Raw genomic sequence first — 20,413 nt, 5'->3', positions numbered from 1 at the left:
GCCATTCGGCTCATCGAGTCCGCTCCGCCATTTTATCATGAGCTGATCCATTCTCCCATCTAGTCCCACTCCCCTGCCTTCTCACCATAACCTTTGATGCCCTGGCTACTCAGTGTTCTCTGGTTTCCACCTACATCCCAAAGATGTATTTAGTGTAGGTTAATACCACAAAAAGGTCCAACAGGAGTTGATGGGCTCACAAGGAAGAACAAGTTAAAGCAGTTCAGGGAAATTAAGGAAGAATAAATAGACTGATGAGACTTTCCTGCAGGAGCAAACACAACTCAGGAGAGCCAAATAGCTTCCTTCTGTCATTCTCGTTGTTTCCATTGTCCAAAAAGAAATGCAGAGAAAGTGATCAAAATGAAAGTTTACAAAATATATCATCAAACATCATGATAATGTGCATCTGCTATCTACCACCTCCTATGTGATCTCATGGAAGTAAACCGTGCACCATCTTCACTCACTGCATTACTCCCTTCCAATAAAAACAAAAGCTCTTGATATTACCTACCTCTGCAAATAACTGTTTGTGACCAGCGTTTGCTTGAAAGGCAATGGACACGGCTAAGTCCATGAATTTCATATCCTTGTCGGCAAGAAACATCACACACTGTTCCCTGTGCATTTTGGTATGGTACACCTAGTGGGGTTTTGCACCTGACATAACCATTTTTGACCTTTAGAGGCGCACACTGTGGAATATCTGTAAATAGCAAAAAAACAAAGTCATTGTACAGCTAATGCCTCTGCTCCAGATAAGTAACATTTCAGGAAGCTTGCTTTGGATAACCCACTGTTTACTGCAGAAGAAAATGATGTTAGCAGTTCCATAACACTTGGCTAAATAAAATATTTGCACAGTTGTCAGTGACTGTTCCTGAACATATTCAATTTGTAAACTACATTCAACCTCAGCATGTAGGAAGGAACCAGTATGAGATATTTATTTTAAAATTTTTACTTTGAAGACTCATACTCTTCTAGTTACCTATTCTCTGTTTTTCAAAACATGAATCTTTATACATTGGAAATTGAGAATAAAAACAAAATTGCTGGAAATATTCACCAGGTCAGGCAACGTCTGTGGAGTGAAAACGTGAATTAATGTTTCTGAGTCATTCGAACTGCTGAGGGCATTCCTAATGAAGGTCACTGATCTGACACACCATTTCAAGGTGAAAGCAACACAGACGAACACGAACATGACCTTATCCTCACCAATTTATTATCACAGAAACAGTTGTCAATCACAGTTTTGGCAGGAGTAATCATCTCATATTCCTCGTAGAGACAGAATTTCAGTTTAAGAATCGTCTCTAATAAGTCATCTGACGTTATCATTGTGCTAAAAGGCATAGGCTCCAAACAGATACAAACCCATTTAACTTCATATGATATCAATTCTTTTTCATCTATGAATCTAAACCCAAAAAACCCCTACTACTGGTGTAGCATCACTGTTAATACTGCAGTGATTCAAGAATCCCACCATCCCAAGGAACCTAATTGGGAATGGGTAATAAATTCTGGCATTCCCTAAACTGACCAAATCCCACAATGAATTATAAAAGTCATCTTGCATGAGAACAATGAACATTTTTCACAGCCCATCAATTTATTATTATGATCAGCAGATTTTTCAGCAAAGTAAAACCCTGTTAAAAATGCATGCCATGAATAAGGCATAGAAATTATACAGCAACATTTTAAGTGGAATAAATGCGTTGTGATCTCACAAATTTATAGGCTATCTGCATGCCCACAAATCTACTCTTGCAAAAACCCTCCCAAAAGTTTCAGAAATTACTCTTGATGAAAAAAAAAGTTAATGTTGGTTTTTCACAAATATGACAAATAAAAACTCATTAATAGTAATATTTATGTTTCTGCATGGCTAATCTAGCCCAGAATGCTTTCAATAAGAATAATGGCTTTACTTTCTGCAGGAAGTAAATGGTGGTTTATAAAATTTAAGACAGTGTTTTTAATTCCTTTTTTTTTTCTTAACACAATGTTTCCTTTTTTTGTTTCTCCTTCTGCATGCAATCTATTCTTATTTCAGAATATTTCTCTCAGTTTTACCAAAATTCCACCGGTAGAAAAATAAACCATCAGTTCCATCACTTACCATGGTCCAGAAGGCCAAAACTAAATCTGTACCTACAGTAATTTTTCCACTAGATTGATGGAAGAAAGGTGAAGAAATAAAATTCTTACCACAATTCTTATACTAAAATCCCCATCCCTGGCAAATACTGGGCTCAGAATTTTACAGAGAACCTTTCGAAGATATAATTGACTTTACTTAATATTGTTCACTCAAACAATCCCTCCACTGGATAACTGCTTTCAAAATATAGATTTAAATCCAAGGTATGTAACAGTATACTTCACTTGCACAAATGAATCTGTACCTTCATGCATAATATTCTACTTAATCAAATGTTGCTACAGTTCCTCTTGAAATGCAAACGTATTCTTTTGCCCCACACTTAAACAAGTCTTCATTAATTCAGGTATCACATCACTTACTGAGTTGACTTAAGTAGATTTTCCACACAAAAAAAAAACATTACTTTAATACTTACAGTGTTCCAGGATTCAGGCAGAGTCCATGATGGGGGTAGATCATGCACAAAAATTACTTTTATGAGATTTGGATACATCACCCAACAATCTGGCAAGAGCAAATGGAAAGCAAGCAACAGCATGCATGGAAGAATGTTAACCTATCTGGCAAGAAACTATCAGCACAGTGTCCATTAATTATTTCCACTAGTGCTACTAAATTAAACTAGGTTCCATAGCAATTATATTTGTGTTAGAGAAGCATTTGAACTTTATCAACATTATAAATTGTTGATTACAAGATTGCCACTTGTTCAAATGTTAATTGGTGAACTCCCTAGGGTAAGAAAGCAGTCCAAAACAAATACCACAGCAGTATTACACAGCATCAAGCCTACAAAATTAATTCTGCCAAGCAAATCAATCACTAATTGAATGGTCATGTTATAATCGATTTGATGTTAAAACATTGCCTCTGTTCCCAAGCAATGTTAAAACAATCATACCAGCAATGTGTGCAGTCCAAATCGTTATTCTAATAACTAATGTCAAAAGTCCAAATTGACACAGATTATTACTGGCATCTGATGCATTTTAACTTGCAAGTTTAGAATTATTTCCAGCAAGTTCATAGAATTTGAAATATATATTTAAATATTTATTTCTATAAATCATTTTTTGCAGAGGATTATTTATTCAGCATTTTGAGATTTATTAGTTTTAATTGTCACACGTACATTGAAAAAGATGAGTAACTTTTACAAATATTTTAAAGGTAATTATATGCTTCATTATGTATCATTTTAATGTTAATTTTTGTTTAATATAAGTATACTTATTTTAACAAATAATTACAACAAATATTTTCATGTTGGAGGTCTAATTGTGACAAATACTGAATTATGGACAGGCCATAATTTCTTTGATACGTCAATACACATTTAGATCATTTTCATGACATTAAATTATACCATCTTATATGACAGCAGAGATATTTATCTAATTTCATTATAAATCTTGTATAAATACTGACAGAACAGTATTTCTGAGCTTACTCTTATCAAAAACTTAACTGATAGTAGGTCACGTCTCTTCCATGATTTTTGGAACTAACCCTATTCTTTTGCTTCACAACAGAGGATTTCTGTTGATTGAAATACAAGTTTCGCTACTAGACTTAGTATATTAAAAGCAATACTTCCAATGGATAGTTTCAAGTGGTCTGAGGTCCCAAGTCACGTTAAAAGGGGAGATAAGAACTTGTGGCTAAATATTTTCCATGATCGCCAGTAAGCACGGCGAGAAAAAAAAATGAGTATTATATGGGACATAATATGGAATTAAATGTTTTTTTTCTGATATCTAATGAGATTTTCAGTTCTGACCGCAGCCAAACACAAGTAGATGCACCATTACCAGTATGATTGATGAACTGAAAAAGGACTCAACTCCTTTCAACAGTTACATATTAACATGTCAATAAACCATTCACCTTCATATCTAGAGTAATGTGCTTCATTTGCATAAATCTCTTCATCATCTTCTAGTGATGTGTATCCAGATCCTAGAACAAAAAGAGAAACTAAAACTGGACAAAGCAATTTTGTTGGAAATAGTAAGCATGTTGTCAGCAAAAGATGCAGTTGGTATTTATACAGTCCCCTTCATGTTGTCAGGCCATTTATGGCAAATAAATGATGCCTGAAATACAATTTTTTTTAATTTTAGAGATACTGTACGGCATAAAACAAGCCATCCCTTCTCTCAGTTCCTCCATCTCCACTGTATCTGCTCTCAGGATGAGGCTTTTCATTCTACAACGAAGGAGATGTCCTCCTTTTTCAAAGAAAGGGGCTTCCCTTCCTCCACCATCAATGCTGTCCTCAACTGCATCTCTTCCATTTAATTCAGGTCTGCTCTTATCCCATCCTCCCACCACCCTACCAGGGATAGGGTTCCCCTTGTCCTCACCTACCATCCCACCAGCCACCAGCCTCCGCATCCAGTACATAGTTCTCCGAAACTTCCGCCACCTCCGACTGGATCCCACCACCAGACACATCTTTCCCTCCCCCCTCCCCCACCACTTCTGCTTTCCACAGGAATCGCTCCCTACGCGACTCCCTTGTCCATTCGCCCCTCCCCACTGATCTCCCTCCTGGCACTTAGCCTTGCAAGCAGAACAAGTGCCACACCTGCCCCTACACCTCCTCCCTCACTACCATTCAGGGCCCCAAACAGTCCTTCCAGGTGAGGCGACACTTCACCTGTGAATCTGTTGGGGTCATATACTGTGTTCAGTGCTCCCAGTGTGGCCACCTGCATATCGGTGAGATACGATGTAGATTGGGAGACCGCTTCGCCAAGCATCTATGCTCCGTCCACCAGAACAAGCAGGATCTCCCAGCGGCCACCTATTTCAATTCCACTTCCCATTCACATTCCGATATGTCCATCCATGGCCTCCTCCACTGTCGTGATAAGGCCACACTTAGGTTGGAGGAAAAACGCCTTATATTCTGTTTGGGTAGCTTCCCACCTGATGGCATGAACATTGATTTCTCAAACTTCCAGTAATGCCTCGAAACCCCCCCCCCCTCACCATTTCCCATCCCCTTGTCCCCCTCTCATGTCATCTCCTTCCCTACCCATCACCTCCCTCTGGTACTCCTTCCCTCTCACCCCCGCCCCCACTTTCTTCAATGGCCTTCTGTCTCTTTCACTAGTTAACCTCCTAGCTCTTTGCTTCATCACCCTCTCTCCAAGTTTCACCTATCGCCTGGTGTTTCTCTCTCCATTCCACCCCCGCCACCTTTCAAATCTACTCCTCAGCTTTCTTTTTTCCTCCAGTCCTGCCAAAGGGTTTCATCTGAAACGTCGACTGTACTTTTTTCCATAGATGCTGCCTGGCCTGCTGAGTTCCTCCAGCATTTTGCGTGTGTTGCTCCCTTCGGCAGGTCTGGAGACAAAAAGCCGAGGGGTAGATCTAAAAGGTGGGGAGAAACACCAGGCGATGGGTGAAAACTGAAGAGGCAGGGACGAAGTAAAGAGCTGGGAAGTTGATTGGTGAGAGAGACAGAAGGTCGTTGAAGAAAGAAAAGGATGGAGGAGCACCAAAGGGAGACAATGGACAGGCAAGAAGATGAAGTGAGAGAGGGAAAAGGGGATGGGAAATGGTGAAGGAGAGTGGGGGTGGGGGGCATTACCAGAAGCTCGAGAAATCAATGTTCATGCCATCAGGTTGGAGGCTACCCAAACAGAATACAAGGTGTTGTTCCTCCAACCTAAGTGTGGCCTTATCACGACAGTGGAGGAGTCCAGGGATAGACATATCGGAATGGGAATGGGAAATGGAATTAAAATGGGTGGCCACTGGGAGATCCCGCTTGTTCTGGCTGACGGAGCGTAGGTGCTCAGCAAGGCAGACTCCCAATCTACAAAGGGGCTCACTGATGTACAGGAAGCCACACCAGGAGCTCTGGACACAGTAAATGACCCCAGCAGACTCACAGGTGAAGTGTCACCTCACCTGGAAGAACTGTTTAAGGCCCTGAATGGTAGAATTCCAAGCCTACACTGGTGAAGATCCCACACTTTACCTACTCTACATCGACGACGTCATTGGTGCTGCTTCCTGCACACATGCTGAACTCAACTACTTCATCCACTTTGCCTCGAACTTCCACACTGCCTTCAAATTTACCTGGTCCATTTCCAACACCTCCCTCCCCTTTCTTGATCTCACTGTCTCTATCTCTGAAGACAGCTTATCCACTGATGTCTATTATAAACCCATGGACTCTCAGAGCTACCTGGACTATACCTCTTCCCACCCTGTTACATGTAAAATCACCATCCCCTTCTCTCAATTCCTCCATCTCCACCACATCCGCTCTCAGGATGAGGCTCTTCATTCTAGAACGAAAGAGATGTCCTCCTTTTTCAAAGAAAGAGGCTTCTCCTCCTCTGCCATCAACGCTGCCCTGACGCACATCTGCACTTAACCCATCTTCCAGCCACCCTACCAGGGATAGAGTTCCTCTTGTCCTCACCTACCACCCCACCGGCCTCCATGTCCAGGACATAATTCTCTGTAACTTACGCCATCTCCAAAGGAATCCCACCACCAAGCACATCTTTCCCTTCCCCCCACTTTCTGCTTGACACTGGGATCACTCCCTACGCGACTCCCTTGATCTCCCTCCTGGCATTCATCCTTGCAAGCAGGACAAACGCCACACTGCCCCTCCACCTCCTCCCTCACTACCATTCAGGGCCCTAAACAGTCCTTCCGGGTGAGGTGATACTTCACCTGTGAGTCTGTTGGGGTCATTTACTGTGTCCGGTGCTTCCGCTTTGGCCCGACATAGATTGGGAGACGCTTCGCCGAGCAGCTACGCTCCATCCGCCAGAAAAAGCAGGATCTCCCAGTGGCCACCCATTTTAATTCCACTTCCCATTCCCATATGTCTATTATTTTTTAAATCACCAATATTTGCTATTTCAATTCATAACTCAAATCAGAATACCTGATGACAAAATTAAAGAAGGCATTTCGTTGGTCCACTAATCAAACAGGTCATCAATGACAGGTAATTTGAAGAACTTCAAGTGGGACCAGAGAAAATCACATGGAAGGCATTCAAGGTTGTTGTAAAAAATTTTCTTGGCAACTACAGAGCACCAAACTATGTATAGCTGGTTGGCAACATGCTTCAAGCATACAAAACCATGAAGTGCAACATGTCACTAAGGACTCATTTTCTGCCTTCCCATTTAGAGCTCTTCCCTGCAAATCTTGGCGCTGTCAGTGATGAGCATGGTGAAAGGTTTCACCAGAACATTGCGGTCATAGAGAAATGCTATCAGGGTAACCGGAATCCATCAATGCTGGCTGATTATTGTTGGACTAAGTGAGAAGCCTCAGACACTGAGTATAAATGAAAATCATCAACAAAACATTTTTGGCTTAGTTGAACTACTGCAAAGTGTCAACACTGTTATGCAATTAAATGCATTATTTTCAATAAAAGTTATTTTGTGTTTCTCCATCTTCCTACGTGATACAAGTAGTCTGAAATTCTACTTGTGTTCAGTTTCAAGTGGTCTATTATTCAAAGAAAAAAAATACTGAGGAAGCAACACTTCCAAAAAAAAATTGTTGTCCAGTGTAACAGGGCATAAAAAGACAAAATTAAAAGCTGTGGAACAATTTCTTCAGAACAAATGAGATAAACCATAATTAACATTTCACTTTCAGAAAGGTGATGTGACAGAAATTATAATTTATTATATAAATAACACCTTACTTATTCCTAAGTGCAACATCACTTTGTGCAGCATTGGTGAGTTAACATCACTTTAAGCCATTACAGCAAAATCCATACCAATAGTAAATCTGCCATATTAGGTTTACCTGAATAAGTACCCAGTAGCTAAACAAAGCAAAATAATTTGTTGGGCAATTCATACTGAAGTAGTAAGTACTTTTGTAAACAGTCAAGGATTAATTGTGATTTAGCATGTAATATTTCATCATCTTTTTCATTGATAAATACAGGTGTCCCCCACTTTTCGAACGTTCGCTTTACGAAACCTCACTGATACGAAAGACCTACATTAGTACCCTGTTTTCGCTTTCAGAAGGTGTTTTCACTGTTATGAAAAAAATTCAGCGCACGATAAAAAATTCAGCGCGCACCCCGAGCAGCCGCTCCTCCCCTGGATTCGGAACTGCATTCTCGCCAGCATTGCTTTAACACGAGCCTGTGAGCAGTCGTTTGCAAGATGAGTTCTATGGTGTTGAAAAAGCCTGAAAGAACTCGTAAGGGTGTTACACTTGGCGTAAAACTAGACATAATTAAGCGATTCGATCGTGGTGAACGAAGCAAGGACAAAATGAGTTTAGCTTGTGGAAGCTGACGAAGATGATGTTGTTAAGAGGTTTTGGCATCCCATGACCAAGAACTGATAAATGAAGAGCTGATGCAATTGGAAGAGGAAAGGATAACAATCGAAACCGAATGAGTAATGATAAAGTACGACTTTAATTTTGAAAGGGTACGTAGGTTTAGGGGATACTTGCAAGATTCTTTGAGTCCTTACAAAGAATTGTATGATAGAAAAATGCGCGAGGCTCAGCAGAAAAGCAAGCCTTCCACATCAGCCACAGCAGATGACGAACTTCGACCTTCGACATCGAGGCGGGCAGACATAAAAGAAGATGAGCTGCCTGCCCTGAGATGACACCCCCGTGTCCCACCACCCCAACACCCGGGCCCCAGACAGATACTGTACCGATTCGCGGAGAATGCAGCAGTAGCCGGGAGGCACACAGCACATCTTTAAGAAAAAAGCCGAAATAAACATGCTAATTAATTAGGTACCGCCCCACATGTAACTGTTGGCCCAGTTCAGAGGCGGTGCAATCGGCACTGATCTGGGCCGACAATTACGTGTCCGGCAGCACGTAATTAATTAGCATGTTTATTTTGGCTTTTTTCTTAAAGATGTGCTGGGTGCGTCCCGGCTACCGCTGGACCCCTGCATGCTTCGCGGCAATGTATCGGTTGGTGGCCCGGAGGGTGGGGGCCACTGCACCACCCAGCCTGCGACGACTCAGCCTAACACATCATCATCAGTGTGCTCTGCGCTGTCCCGATTCCAGTAAGTGATACTACACTGTACATACATTATTTCTACTTTATATCGGCTGTGTATTTTTACGGGTTGTTTGGTATGATTTGGCAGCTTCATAGTTTAAAAATTACTGGAGAGCGCTTGCACCGTGCTTTTGCCAACAGCGCTTGCGTGAGATTTTCTGCCGACAGTGCTTGCGTGAGATTTTTGCTATGGAGATCTGTGCTGGCAATGATTGTGGAAAAGTATTTCTACTTTATATAGGCTGTGTATTTACCATATCATTCCTGCTTTTACAATATGTTACAGTTATTTTAGGTTTTATGTGTTATTTGGAATGATTTGGTAGGTTATTTTTGGGTCTGCGAACGCTCACAAAATTTTCTCATAATTAAATGGTAATTGCTTCTTTGCTTTACGACATTTCGGCTTATGAACCGTTTCATAGGAACGCTCTACCTTCGGATGGCGGGGGAAACCTGTACACATCAAAATACAGGTGACTCCACATTGACAAGGGGGGGAAGGGTTGCATTTCCTGGAACTTCCACAACAAAGGGGTATAGATTCAGGGTGAGAGGAGAAAGATTTAAAAGGGACCCAAGGAGCAACTTTTGCATGCTGAGAGTAGAGACCATGTGGAATGAGCAGTCATAGGACATTGTTGAGATAGGTACAATAGTATCATTTAAGAATGCATTTTGATAAACTCATATTAAAGTTGTGACTTCATACATATAAAGTAACCATGCTTGATACCCAACATCCCACAAATAACCATAACAAAGTTTTTGAAACAGGTTGAGAATTGGAAGAAATGCTGGAAGGAGCAATCCCTGCTCAAGCAGGTCCGGATTCATTTCTCAAAGCCTTCAGAAATGTTACTGATAGGAACATTGCTTGAATGAAAAGCATTCCACAGTGCTTCAAAATGCTGATAAACCCAGAAGTTCTCCCATCAAAATATCTTAATCTGATAGTGGTTGATCATCTATCACTCAATATTTCATCAATCCCTCCTAATATTTGCATATCTGTGCCCTTGTACTACTACTGTGACACTGTAATTTCCTTTGGGATCAATGAAGTATCTATCTACCTATCTATCTTGACTAGTTAACATTTTCTTGCAACAAACAAACAGGATAATGACATTGCAATCAAGTGGCAGAGGTGGGAAGGGGGGGAGAATGTATGAAAATGAGTTACAAGCTCATTCCTCACACACAGTGTATCTTAACCGTATATCGCTGATATATTGAACTGGGTGGCGACAAACGGGAGGAGACACATAGTTTGGACTCAATTCCTGCCAAGCACGATTCACAACCTGTTTTTTTTTGCAGGCGTTGGGAACAGCACAAACTCTAGCAGAGAAACAAGTGGGAATCTGGGGGAACAGCTGATAACAGCCAATTGAACTTTACCCAGGGATAAAACAGTCTTTCAGCTTCAAGGTTACCATCATCAAAAGGGATGACCAGAAAATTGTGTTAAGGGAACACTAAATACATTGTTGAGAATGTATATTTTTAAGCTTATAACTGAGAAAAGGTGTTTAAAGTTGTGGAGACAGCCATTCACCAAATTTTGCATTCCCTTTGCTCGAGTAATGGCAGCTCACTACTAAAAAATAAATTCTGGTTGTCATCTTTTATTAAACCCATATGCATCTTGTATAGACAACGGTTCTTCAATCCCTGCCTGTTGCAAATATAGGTGCAATAGCGAAGAGGCACTATTTTGGAAAAAGGCATTCAGCCAAGTGCTAACAGTATCATTCTGGCACATATTTGATCAGAACACATATCTGAATGCAATTAAAGATCAATAGAGGAAAAGCTTTTTTTCATATAAGTCAATCAAATCAACAGCCTGCTAAACAATACAAAAATATGTGACGAAAACCAAGATACTGATGCTCCAAACACATCTGATTTATTGTAAACTTACTCAATCCAAACAAATTGCTTTCACTTGGCTGCTGAGTGAGACACTGAAAAATGACAGAGTTTGGATTATGTGAGGGAAGATTCAATACAACTAGTAACACTTTCCCAAGGAACTGTCAACAATTCAGGGATTTCCAAACTGTTACCAGAAGTTTCTGCAACCTTCAGATTTTCCTGGCACTCCACATGGAAACCATTTTCTACAAATTACAATGGGAAATCTACATCAACATCTTGCAAGTGCATGGAGTGTTTCATCAGATTTCAATGGCTGAAAGGTCCTCTGTTGGTCAGGCTTGACCATGGATGTTGCATCCCAGCTGCCTATGTGATATGCAAGCCAGGGCAGTATGAAATGACAAGCAAGCTCATGCTCAAGTAGCAGGCTCCCCCTCTCCACACAGCTGATAAATCCGAAGGAACGGCAGAAACTGATACAGCTTGGTAAACACAAAATACTCTGCAGATGCTGGGGTCAAAGCAACACTCACAACACGCTGGAGGAACTCAGCAGGTCGGGCAGCATCTGTGGTAAAGATCGGTCGACGTTTCGGGCCGGAACCCTTCGCCAGGACAGTGCAGCCCATTTTCAACTTCAGCTTTGCAGCCAGACAGACTGTGCTCAAGTGTCAAAACTTCTGGGCTAAAGTGCAAATGATCAATGGGGATCTAAGTTAGAATGACTTTAAGATTTGGATCAAAATACAAGCTAGTGCCAGATGAACGACTGGCACTAGTCCTGAATTCATATGGGATCTATTAAAACATAATTGCAAGTATTAAATATATCAGAAAAAGGGGAAAATGTGCCTCAGGAACGTTTGAATCCTGACCTCATCAAGACAGAATAGTTTAGTTCAATCATTTCTGCTTGCTCTGCAATAATCTCTTCTGAATTACGGTTAACTCCAATTTTAACCACTTCAGGCTAAAACTGTAGTTGTCAAACTAGAACGTTTGGCAAATAAATATAAGATCAAGTACCAAACTTGTTTCTGCTGTGATGTGGAGAGTTCCATCTTCATAGAACTGGAATTCCTGGAATCATTTGAGAAAGAACTCAATGTTTTAGGCTCTTTCTTGTCATTAGAAAGATGGGAAAATTGATCTTTCTCGTCAATAATTACTTAGTGATCAGCTTTTTAGGTAATGAACTAGCTTACCAATAAATGCCCTACTTAACCCTTCTCGCAATTCCTCCCTCTCCGCCGCGTCTGCTCTCAGGATGAGGCTTTTCATTCCAGGACGAAGATGATGTCTTCCTTTTCTAAAGAAAGGGGCTTCCCCTCCTCCACCATCAACTCTGCTCTCAAATGCATCTCTCCCATTTCACGTACATCTGCTCTCACTCCATTCTCCCGCCACCCCACTAGGAATAGGGTTCCCCTTGTTCTCACCTACCACCCCACCAGCCTCCGGGTCCAACATATTATTCTCCATAACTTCCGCCATCTCCAACAGGATCCCACCAATAAGCACATCTTTCGCTCCCCCCTTCTTTCTGCTTTCCACAGGGATTGCTCCCCACACAACTCCCTTGTCCATTCGTTCCCCCCATCCCTCCCCACCGATCTCCCTCCTGGCAGTTATCCTTGTAAGCAGAACAAGTGCTACAAACGCCCTTACACTTCCTCCCTTACCACCATTCAGGGCCCCAGACAGTCCTTCCAGGTGAGGCGACACTTCACCTGTGAGCCAGCTGGTGTGATATACTGCGTCTGGTGCTCCCGGTGTGGCCTTCTATATATTGGTGAGACCCGACGCAGACTGGGAGACCGTTTCACTGAACACCTACACTCTGTGCGCCAGAGAAAGCAGAATCTCCCAGTGGCCACACATTTTAATTCCACGTCCCATTCCCATTCTGATATGTCTATCCACGGCCTCCTCTACTGTCAAGATGAAGCCACACTCAGGTTGGAGGAACAACACCTTATATTCTGTCTGGGGAGCCTCCAGCCTGATGGCATGAACATTGATTTCTCAAACTTCCGTTAATGCCTCTCCTCCCCTTCTTACCCCATCCCATATTTATTTATTTTTTATTCCACCCCCCCCCCTTTTTTTCCCTCTCTCTCTCACACACACACAATCACTCCTTCCCTGCTTTCCATCTTCCTCTGGGCTCCCCTCCACCTTTCTTTCTCCCTAGGCCCCCCATCCCATGATCCTCTCCCTTCTCCAGCCTTGTATCCCTTTTGCCAATCAACTTTCCAGCTCTTAGCTTCATCCCTCCCCCTCCTGTCTTCTCCTATCATTTCAGATCGCCCCCTCCCACTTTCAAATCTCTTACTATCTCTTCCTTCAGTTAGTCCTGACGAAGGATCTCAGCCCAAAACGTCGACTATACTTCTTCCTATAGATGCTCCCTGGCCTGCTGTGTTCCACCAGCATTTTGTGCACATTGCTTGAATTTCCAGCATCTGCAGATTTCCTCGTATTTGCAATAAGAAATTCAAATAAGACAGTTAGGCTGGCTGGTTGTTTATACCATCACCATTGACAGGGAAAGATCACTTCTGCTTCAAAGACAAGGTACCAAAGTTATGGTAAGTCTTGCTTGTAAATGAGAAGATGGTGACTTTGGTGCATCACTTGTAAGTGGTTGTAACATTAAGTTACAAATTAAAACAGGATACAAGGTTCGAATTAAGAGACAAGGTAAGATTAAATTATTACACTAAACCATTCTTAGAATTTTCAATGTAATATACTTCATATTTTAACGTGAGAGGGAAGTCATGGTGTCTGTAAACTTTGATCGCATCATATTTTTTATAAAAATTAGGTTGCTTCCTGTTACCTTAGGAGCACTTGAACCCTGACCTCACCAAGAATTTATTTAACAACAACTAGCTTTTACAGCCTAAACGCTGATTTATACTTTATACTGATTTATGATTTATACCATGGCAGCTCTTTAAAGGCTGATTTATACTTGTATGTATGGCGTAGTCGCAAACCCTACGCAGTGCCTACACAGATCCCTACGCCGTACCCTGACACGCACCTCTCCCAAAATGTAACTACGCGTCACGGCAACGCAGACCGCAACAACTGTGATTGGTCCGTTTGGTAGTTCGCATTTCCTCCTACGCTGCAATAGCTTCCCATTGGGCGACTGAAGGGCAGGGAAGGAACTCTGGCTGCAATGATTTCCATTAAGCTTTACAGACCTCTGAAATTATGGAGGACACATTTGGCTTTTACAAAAAAAAGACGCTCGCTTTAAACTTGTTTACCCCAAGAAAGACTACCATGACCATGAAGCCTTGCACGGGCTGATGTGTGCGCATGCATGACATTCAAATACTTGACGTGCACATGCGTGTACGTGTCTGAATTGCAGAGCGACGCAGACACACCAACATACAAGTATAAATGCTCACAATGGTATAGCCCACTTGCATAGGCTACGGCGTAAGCTGGTACGCACAAGTATAAATTAGCCTTTAAAGAGATGCCATGGTACTTAGCAGTATAATATTGTTTAATGTAGTGCTCTTATCCCTATAAAGTATATTGTCTAATTAACACTAGAACCAGGCTGTTCTTAAGTATTCACAAGTGCAAATTCCTAAAAATTAAAAAGTTTCACAAGGAACTGACTACTGGACTTGGAATCAAAGATTGGATTTACATAGCAACTTTCATAATTTCAGAATATCCCAAAAAATATTTCACAGCCAACAAAATGTTAGTGGAATTTGGTTTTGGTTATAAAATAGAAATATGGCAGCCAGTTTTGTACACAATGTTCCACAAAAGCAATCAGATAATAGGAATAACACACTTTTTTTGAATAAACAAAGCATGTTAAGGGATAAAGACTGACTGGAATTCTGCTGCTTTTATGTAAATGGTACCAGATGAGGCCCCACTTAAACATTTCACCGAGCAGTGCTGCCTTCTCCTATATTAGCACTGGATTATGTACTAAAAATCCAAAACTTTAAAAGAGTTAAAAGTACATAAATAAATGTTATTTAATTCAGAGTACAAGTCACTGTTTTCTTTTAGTTAAGGGAATTGTGTATTAAACATAAAATGCCTTCATACTATTTTGCAAACTTTCCAACCAAATTACCTCCGCTAGTAAAGTCTAGCAGACTCTATAATCTCTGGTACCCAAGTTTGGGAACCCCTGTACTTGATAATCCAGAGGTACAATCCTCTGTATGAATCAGGGAAATATACATATAGACATAGTAACATGATTTGGAACCACAGAAGAGGAGAGCATAAAGATCCAGGAAGTAAGAGACTGACCCCCTTCCCCCCAGTCTACACAATCATTAATTCCATAGCAGTGAAAATTTGTATATTTAAATATAATTGCTGATAGGACATGAAAAGAATAAACTTAATGTTACATTTTAGAGTTCCTCTCCAAGAGGGTTAGGGTTAGGGTTACAGCCTTAAAGAGATGCCCTAACCCTAACCCTTGATAACCCGGACAGCTATGTTGGTTGGAGTCAGGGCCTTGTGCCTTGACACCTGGTAGGGTCACCCATGCCAAACAGGCCAGATTAAGAGCAGTCCACTGGTCCTCCAGGTTTGGGGGTTCAGCTCAGGGCTAACAACTCTGACTGGCTAAACAAAAATTGTTACAGAAAAAGCAATGAGGAATCCTATTATAGCTAGGTGTGACAGTATTCCTAGGATTTGCATGACTGATAGGAGTGAAAACTGAGAGGAAGCTACTGGCACAATGAAGGAAGCCTTGAACACCGTCAAGACCAACATTGGTTCTCAGAATGTACGAGCTTTGTACAAGACTGGCGAGCTCGCACAAATAACTACAAAGAATGCGCCATTACGACGTACTGGGCATCAGGGAAAGCAGATGCACTGGCAGACTAAAGGCAGCATCTGGTGAAACAGTTTTATACTCAGGATGGGAAGATGGTCAATGTCATAATGGTGTGGCTGTCATTATTAAGGAAGGCATTGAGGAGTGCTTGTTCGAGTGGAAAACAATCAACAGTAGGCTGATGAGAGCCAGGCTGAAAGGGAAGTAAGTGAACATGACTGTGATCCAATGCTCTGCTCCAACTAGTGATAGTGACATTGAAAAAAAAGACGTCTTCTCCGAACAGCTGCAGTTGGAGGTAGAGTTAACACCATGCCATGACATAATCATTGTCATGGGAGATTTAAACTCCAAAGTGGGAAATAACAACTCACACTTCACTTGGGTCATGGGCAGGCATGGATGTGGAACAATGAATAACAATGGTGAAAGTTTGGTGGAATTCTAGTCATAGGAGGGACCACCTTTCCACAAACTAGCATGGTGGTCACCCAATGGGTGCGACAAGAACCAGATTGACCATTTAATGATCAAAAGCATGTGGAGACAATCATTGCAGGATATAAATGTGAAGAGTGGTGCAGATACAGGATGTGATTACTACCTTGCTGTAACAGTGATGAAACTTGAGCTGAGAAGCACTGGGACCACCACACATGTACAAAGATGCTTTCCTGTTGAGAAGCTCAAGGACACCAGTGCATTCACCATTCAGCTGAAGAATAAATTCCATGCCTTGAAAGACCTTGATGAGGATCTGTCAGTAGACAAGATCAACACAATGTGAAAACGGATTGCCTCAGTCCTCAAGGAGAGCGCCGAAGCTTATCTAGGATACAGAGCTGGAAAGAAGAACAAAGAATGGATACAGCAGGAAACATGGGTATCCTTAGAAGAAAGACAGAAAATTAAGAAGAAAAGGTGCTAGATACAAAGACAACACAAATTAAGGTGGAACTTCAACTTGCATACACTGAAGCTAACAAAAAGGTGAAGAGACTTAGAAGAAAGGATAAGAGTCTACATGGAAGACCTTGCAGAGGAGGTTGAAGCAGCAGCCAGTCAAGGTGACCAGAAAAATACACAGAAGATTTCAAAATTGATATGTGGAAATTTCCAGGCCAGATCCAGTGGCTCTGTGAGAGATAAGAAAGAGCAAGAAGCACAATGGACAGAGCATTTCAGAGAATGACTGAATAGACCACCACCAAATGAAGAACCTGACATACAAGAGGCAGCAGAGGAGCTTGACATCAACACAGATCCACCAAGAAAGAAGAGATTGTTGCTGCGGTTAAATCATTAAAGAACAGCAAATTTGAACACTGAACTATTCAAAGCTGCATCAGAAGTTGCAGCAGTCGTCCTGTAGCCACTGCTAAAATCTGGGAATGGGGATCGGTACCCAAGAACTAGACAAAGTGAGTTATTATTAGGATCCCCAAGAACAGAGCACTAAGTGATTGCAACAACTGGCGTGTGATTGTATCACACTCATCAGTGCTAGGGAGGCCGGGCAGTCCGGCTTTTGAACCCTGTCCTCCATCCGGCGCCACCTCGAGCCGGACGTTAATTTGTCCTCCCTTTTTGGGTCGGACTAAAAAACTTATATAAATTACCTCAGATATACTTAAAGCAGTGGGAACTAAAAGCTATAACAATCGTTAATGTATTTTTATTATATGTAGTTGCCGTTGTCAACACTGCTAATGACACAGTGTACGAGTCACGTCAGCATGTCCAAGAGGGTCAGTCTGCCCAAGGCCGCTGCCGCAGTGGAGAGTGGTTGACTTTTTTGTTCTGGTTTCAAGCCCCTAAAGAAATGCTGAAAAGAAAGACTATATTTAACCATGAATGGGCCAAAGAATTTGGATTTATTGCTAAAAGCAGAAAAGATAACTTTCATGTTTTTTGTACACTATGCCATTGTGATGTGGAGATTAAGGGAAAAAGTGCAGTTGAATGACACGCTACCACAGAGAAACATAAAGTTAACACTCGTACTGCTGGTACGTCATCATTGTTACCTTTTTTCTCCCCATCTCGATCAACTCAAGATGACAAAATCTTGGCTGCAGAACTGTGTAAAGTGTATCATGCTGTGAAGCATCATCAGCCATACAGAAGTGTTGATTGTGGAGTAAAAGCTGACAAAGAAATATACAGCCACTCATTGATAGTGAAAGATGTAACATGTGGGAAAACTAAAGCAAAAGCTCTGTGTGAAGATATTCTAGCACCGTATTCTGTATAAAAGCATGTGGAGTATATCAAAGAACATGGCTTGCCCTTTTCAGTAGCAACTGATGCTTCAAACAAAGGTGCAACAAAGTATTTCCCAATACAGGTGTCCCCCACTTTTCGAACTTTCGCTTTATGAAACCTCACTGTTACGAAAGACCTACATTAGTTACCTGTTTTCGCTAACAGGTGTTTTCACTGTTACAAAAAAAGGCAGCGCACGAAAAAAAGCAGTGCGCACCCTGAGCAGTCGCTCTCCCCTGGATTCGGAACTGCATTCTAGACGGCATTGCTTAAACACGTGCCTGTGAGCATCCATTTGCAAGATGAGTTCCAAGGTATCGGAAAAGCCTAAAAGAGCTTGTAAGGGTGTTACACTTAGCGTAAAACTAGACATAATTAAGCCTTTCGATCATGGTGAATGAAGCAAGGACAAAGTGAGTTTGGCTTGTGGAAGTTGACGAAGATGATGTTGAAGCAGTTTTGGCATCCCATGACCAAGAACTGATAGATGAAGAGCTGATGCAATTGGAAGAAGGATAACAACCGAAACCGAATGCAGTAGCGCATGGGTCCCCAACCTTTTTTGTATTGCAGACCGGTTTAATATTGACAATATTCTTGCGGACTGGCCAACTGGGGGGGAGTAGGGTTGCCAACGGACAAGAGTAGCAGTCAAATATGTTGGGTTTACCCCGAGAAAGACTACAATGACCATGAAGCCTTGTGCGGGCACCAGTGTGCATGCGTGTACCTGCCGATTTTTTTCCACAAATGGTTTTTGGCGATTCTGTTCAGGGGGCGTTAATCACGACCGGAATATCGATGATAAGTGGCTAATACATTCAATTTTGTTTCTAAAAGGGTTTATCTAACGAATTTAATATTAAACACACAGCGCATATTTTCCTCTCATGAATATAGTGATAAGTCAATTATCAGGGGAGGACATGGTATCTCGAGGTAAGTGTTGAAAGAACTTCCAGTAGAAGTGGTAGAGGCAAGTTCGAAATTATCATTTAAAGAAAAATTGGACAGGTATATGGACAGGAAAGGAATGGAGGGTTATGGTCTGAGTGCAGGTCGGTGGGACGAGGTGAGAGTAGCGTTCAGCACGGACTAGAAGGGCAGAGATGGCCTGTTTCCATGGTGTAATTGTTATATGGTTATATAAGTCAATAGCATCATAACATTTTAAGTAACATTTGGATATTAAACACACAGCACATATTTTCCCTGTATGAACATATAAAATCATTGCAATGCACCAATATCGCTGAATCAGTGGGAGCCCTGGGCTTGTTTTCCTGCAACGAGACGGTCCCATCGAGGGATGATGGGAGACAGCGATACTCGAAGGGGGTTCCTTATGTCCAGTCTATTCTGCAATTTAGTTTTCGTTGCATTCATTGCAGAGATATGTTGGAAATGGAAGCAACGTTTTCAGTGCTTTCGTGGCTATCTCAGGATATTCAGTTTTGACTTTGATCCAGAATGCCGGCAGAGATGTTATGTCAAACATACTTTTCAGCCTGCCGTCATTTGCAAGCTCAAGAAGTTGATCTCCTTCCCGCGCTGACATGGACGACGCATGCATAATGACCGCGCGTGCGTTCAAGCTCGATAGGGCGTGACAGGGAATAAGGAAAGGTGCAGCTGACTCATATCGTTTCCTTGCGGCCCAGTAGCACATGGTTACCACTGCATGGTTGGGGACCACTGCAGTAGCGAACGGACCAAAAGTGAAGTCGTCCAGGAACTGAACGTGAAGCAACTGTGTAAGATTTTCGCTGCAATGATAAAGTACGACTTTAATTTTGAAAGGGTACATTGGTTTAGGGCATATTTGCAAGATGGTTTGAATGCTTACAAAGGACTGTATGATAGAAAAATGTGCGAGGCTAAGCAGTCAAGCAAGCCTTCCACATCAGCCACAGCAGACGACAAACCTCAACCTTCGACATCGAGGCAGGCAGACATAGAAGAAGATGACCTGCCTGCCCTGATGGAAACAGACGACGATGAGATGACACCCCAGTGTCCCACCACCCCAACCCCCGGGCAGCGGACTGATACATTGCAGCGGTAGCCAGGACGCACCCAGCATATCTTTAAGAAAAAAGCCGAAATAAACAAGCTAATTAATTAGGTGCCACCCGGCATGTAAATGTTGGCCCAGATCAGAGGCGAGCGT

At 41.9% G+C, this 20,413-nt stretch overlaps 1 protein-coding gene across 2 annotated transcripts in view; it reads right to left on the bottom strand.

The window, feature by feature from the left end:
* The window catches only part of srpx (sushi-repeat containing protein X-linked), a 92,172-nt gene that overhangs the window by 40,327 nt on the left and 31,432 nt on the right, over positions 1-20,413 (bottom strand). The window contains exons 2-3 of one of the 2 annotated variants that reach the window (XM_072262273.1): positions 4,067-4,138; positions 518-709 (exon numbers count right to left, since the gene is read on the bottom strand). In XM_072262273.1, the coding sequence (XP_072118374.1) occupies positions 518-709; positions 4,067-4,138 (264 nt within the window). The remainder of the gene's footprint in view (positions 1-517; positions 710-4,066; positions 4,139-20,413) is intronic. The other variant, XM_072262274.1, reaches the window with a different exon arrangement.

Source organism: Mobula birostris, chromosome 6, assembly GCF_030028105.1.
Source record: "Mobula birostris isolate sMobBir1 chromosome 6, sMobBir1.hap1, whole genome shotgun sequence".
Classification (NCBI taxonomy): Eukaryota; Metazoa; Chordata; class Chondrichthyes; order Myliobatiformes; family Myliobatidae; genus Mobula; species Mobula birostris.
This window is presented reverse-complemented; position numbering and strand designations above follow the sequence as displayed.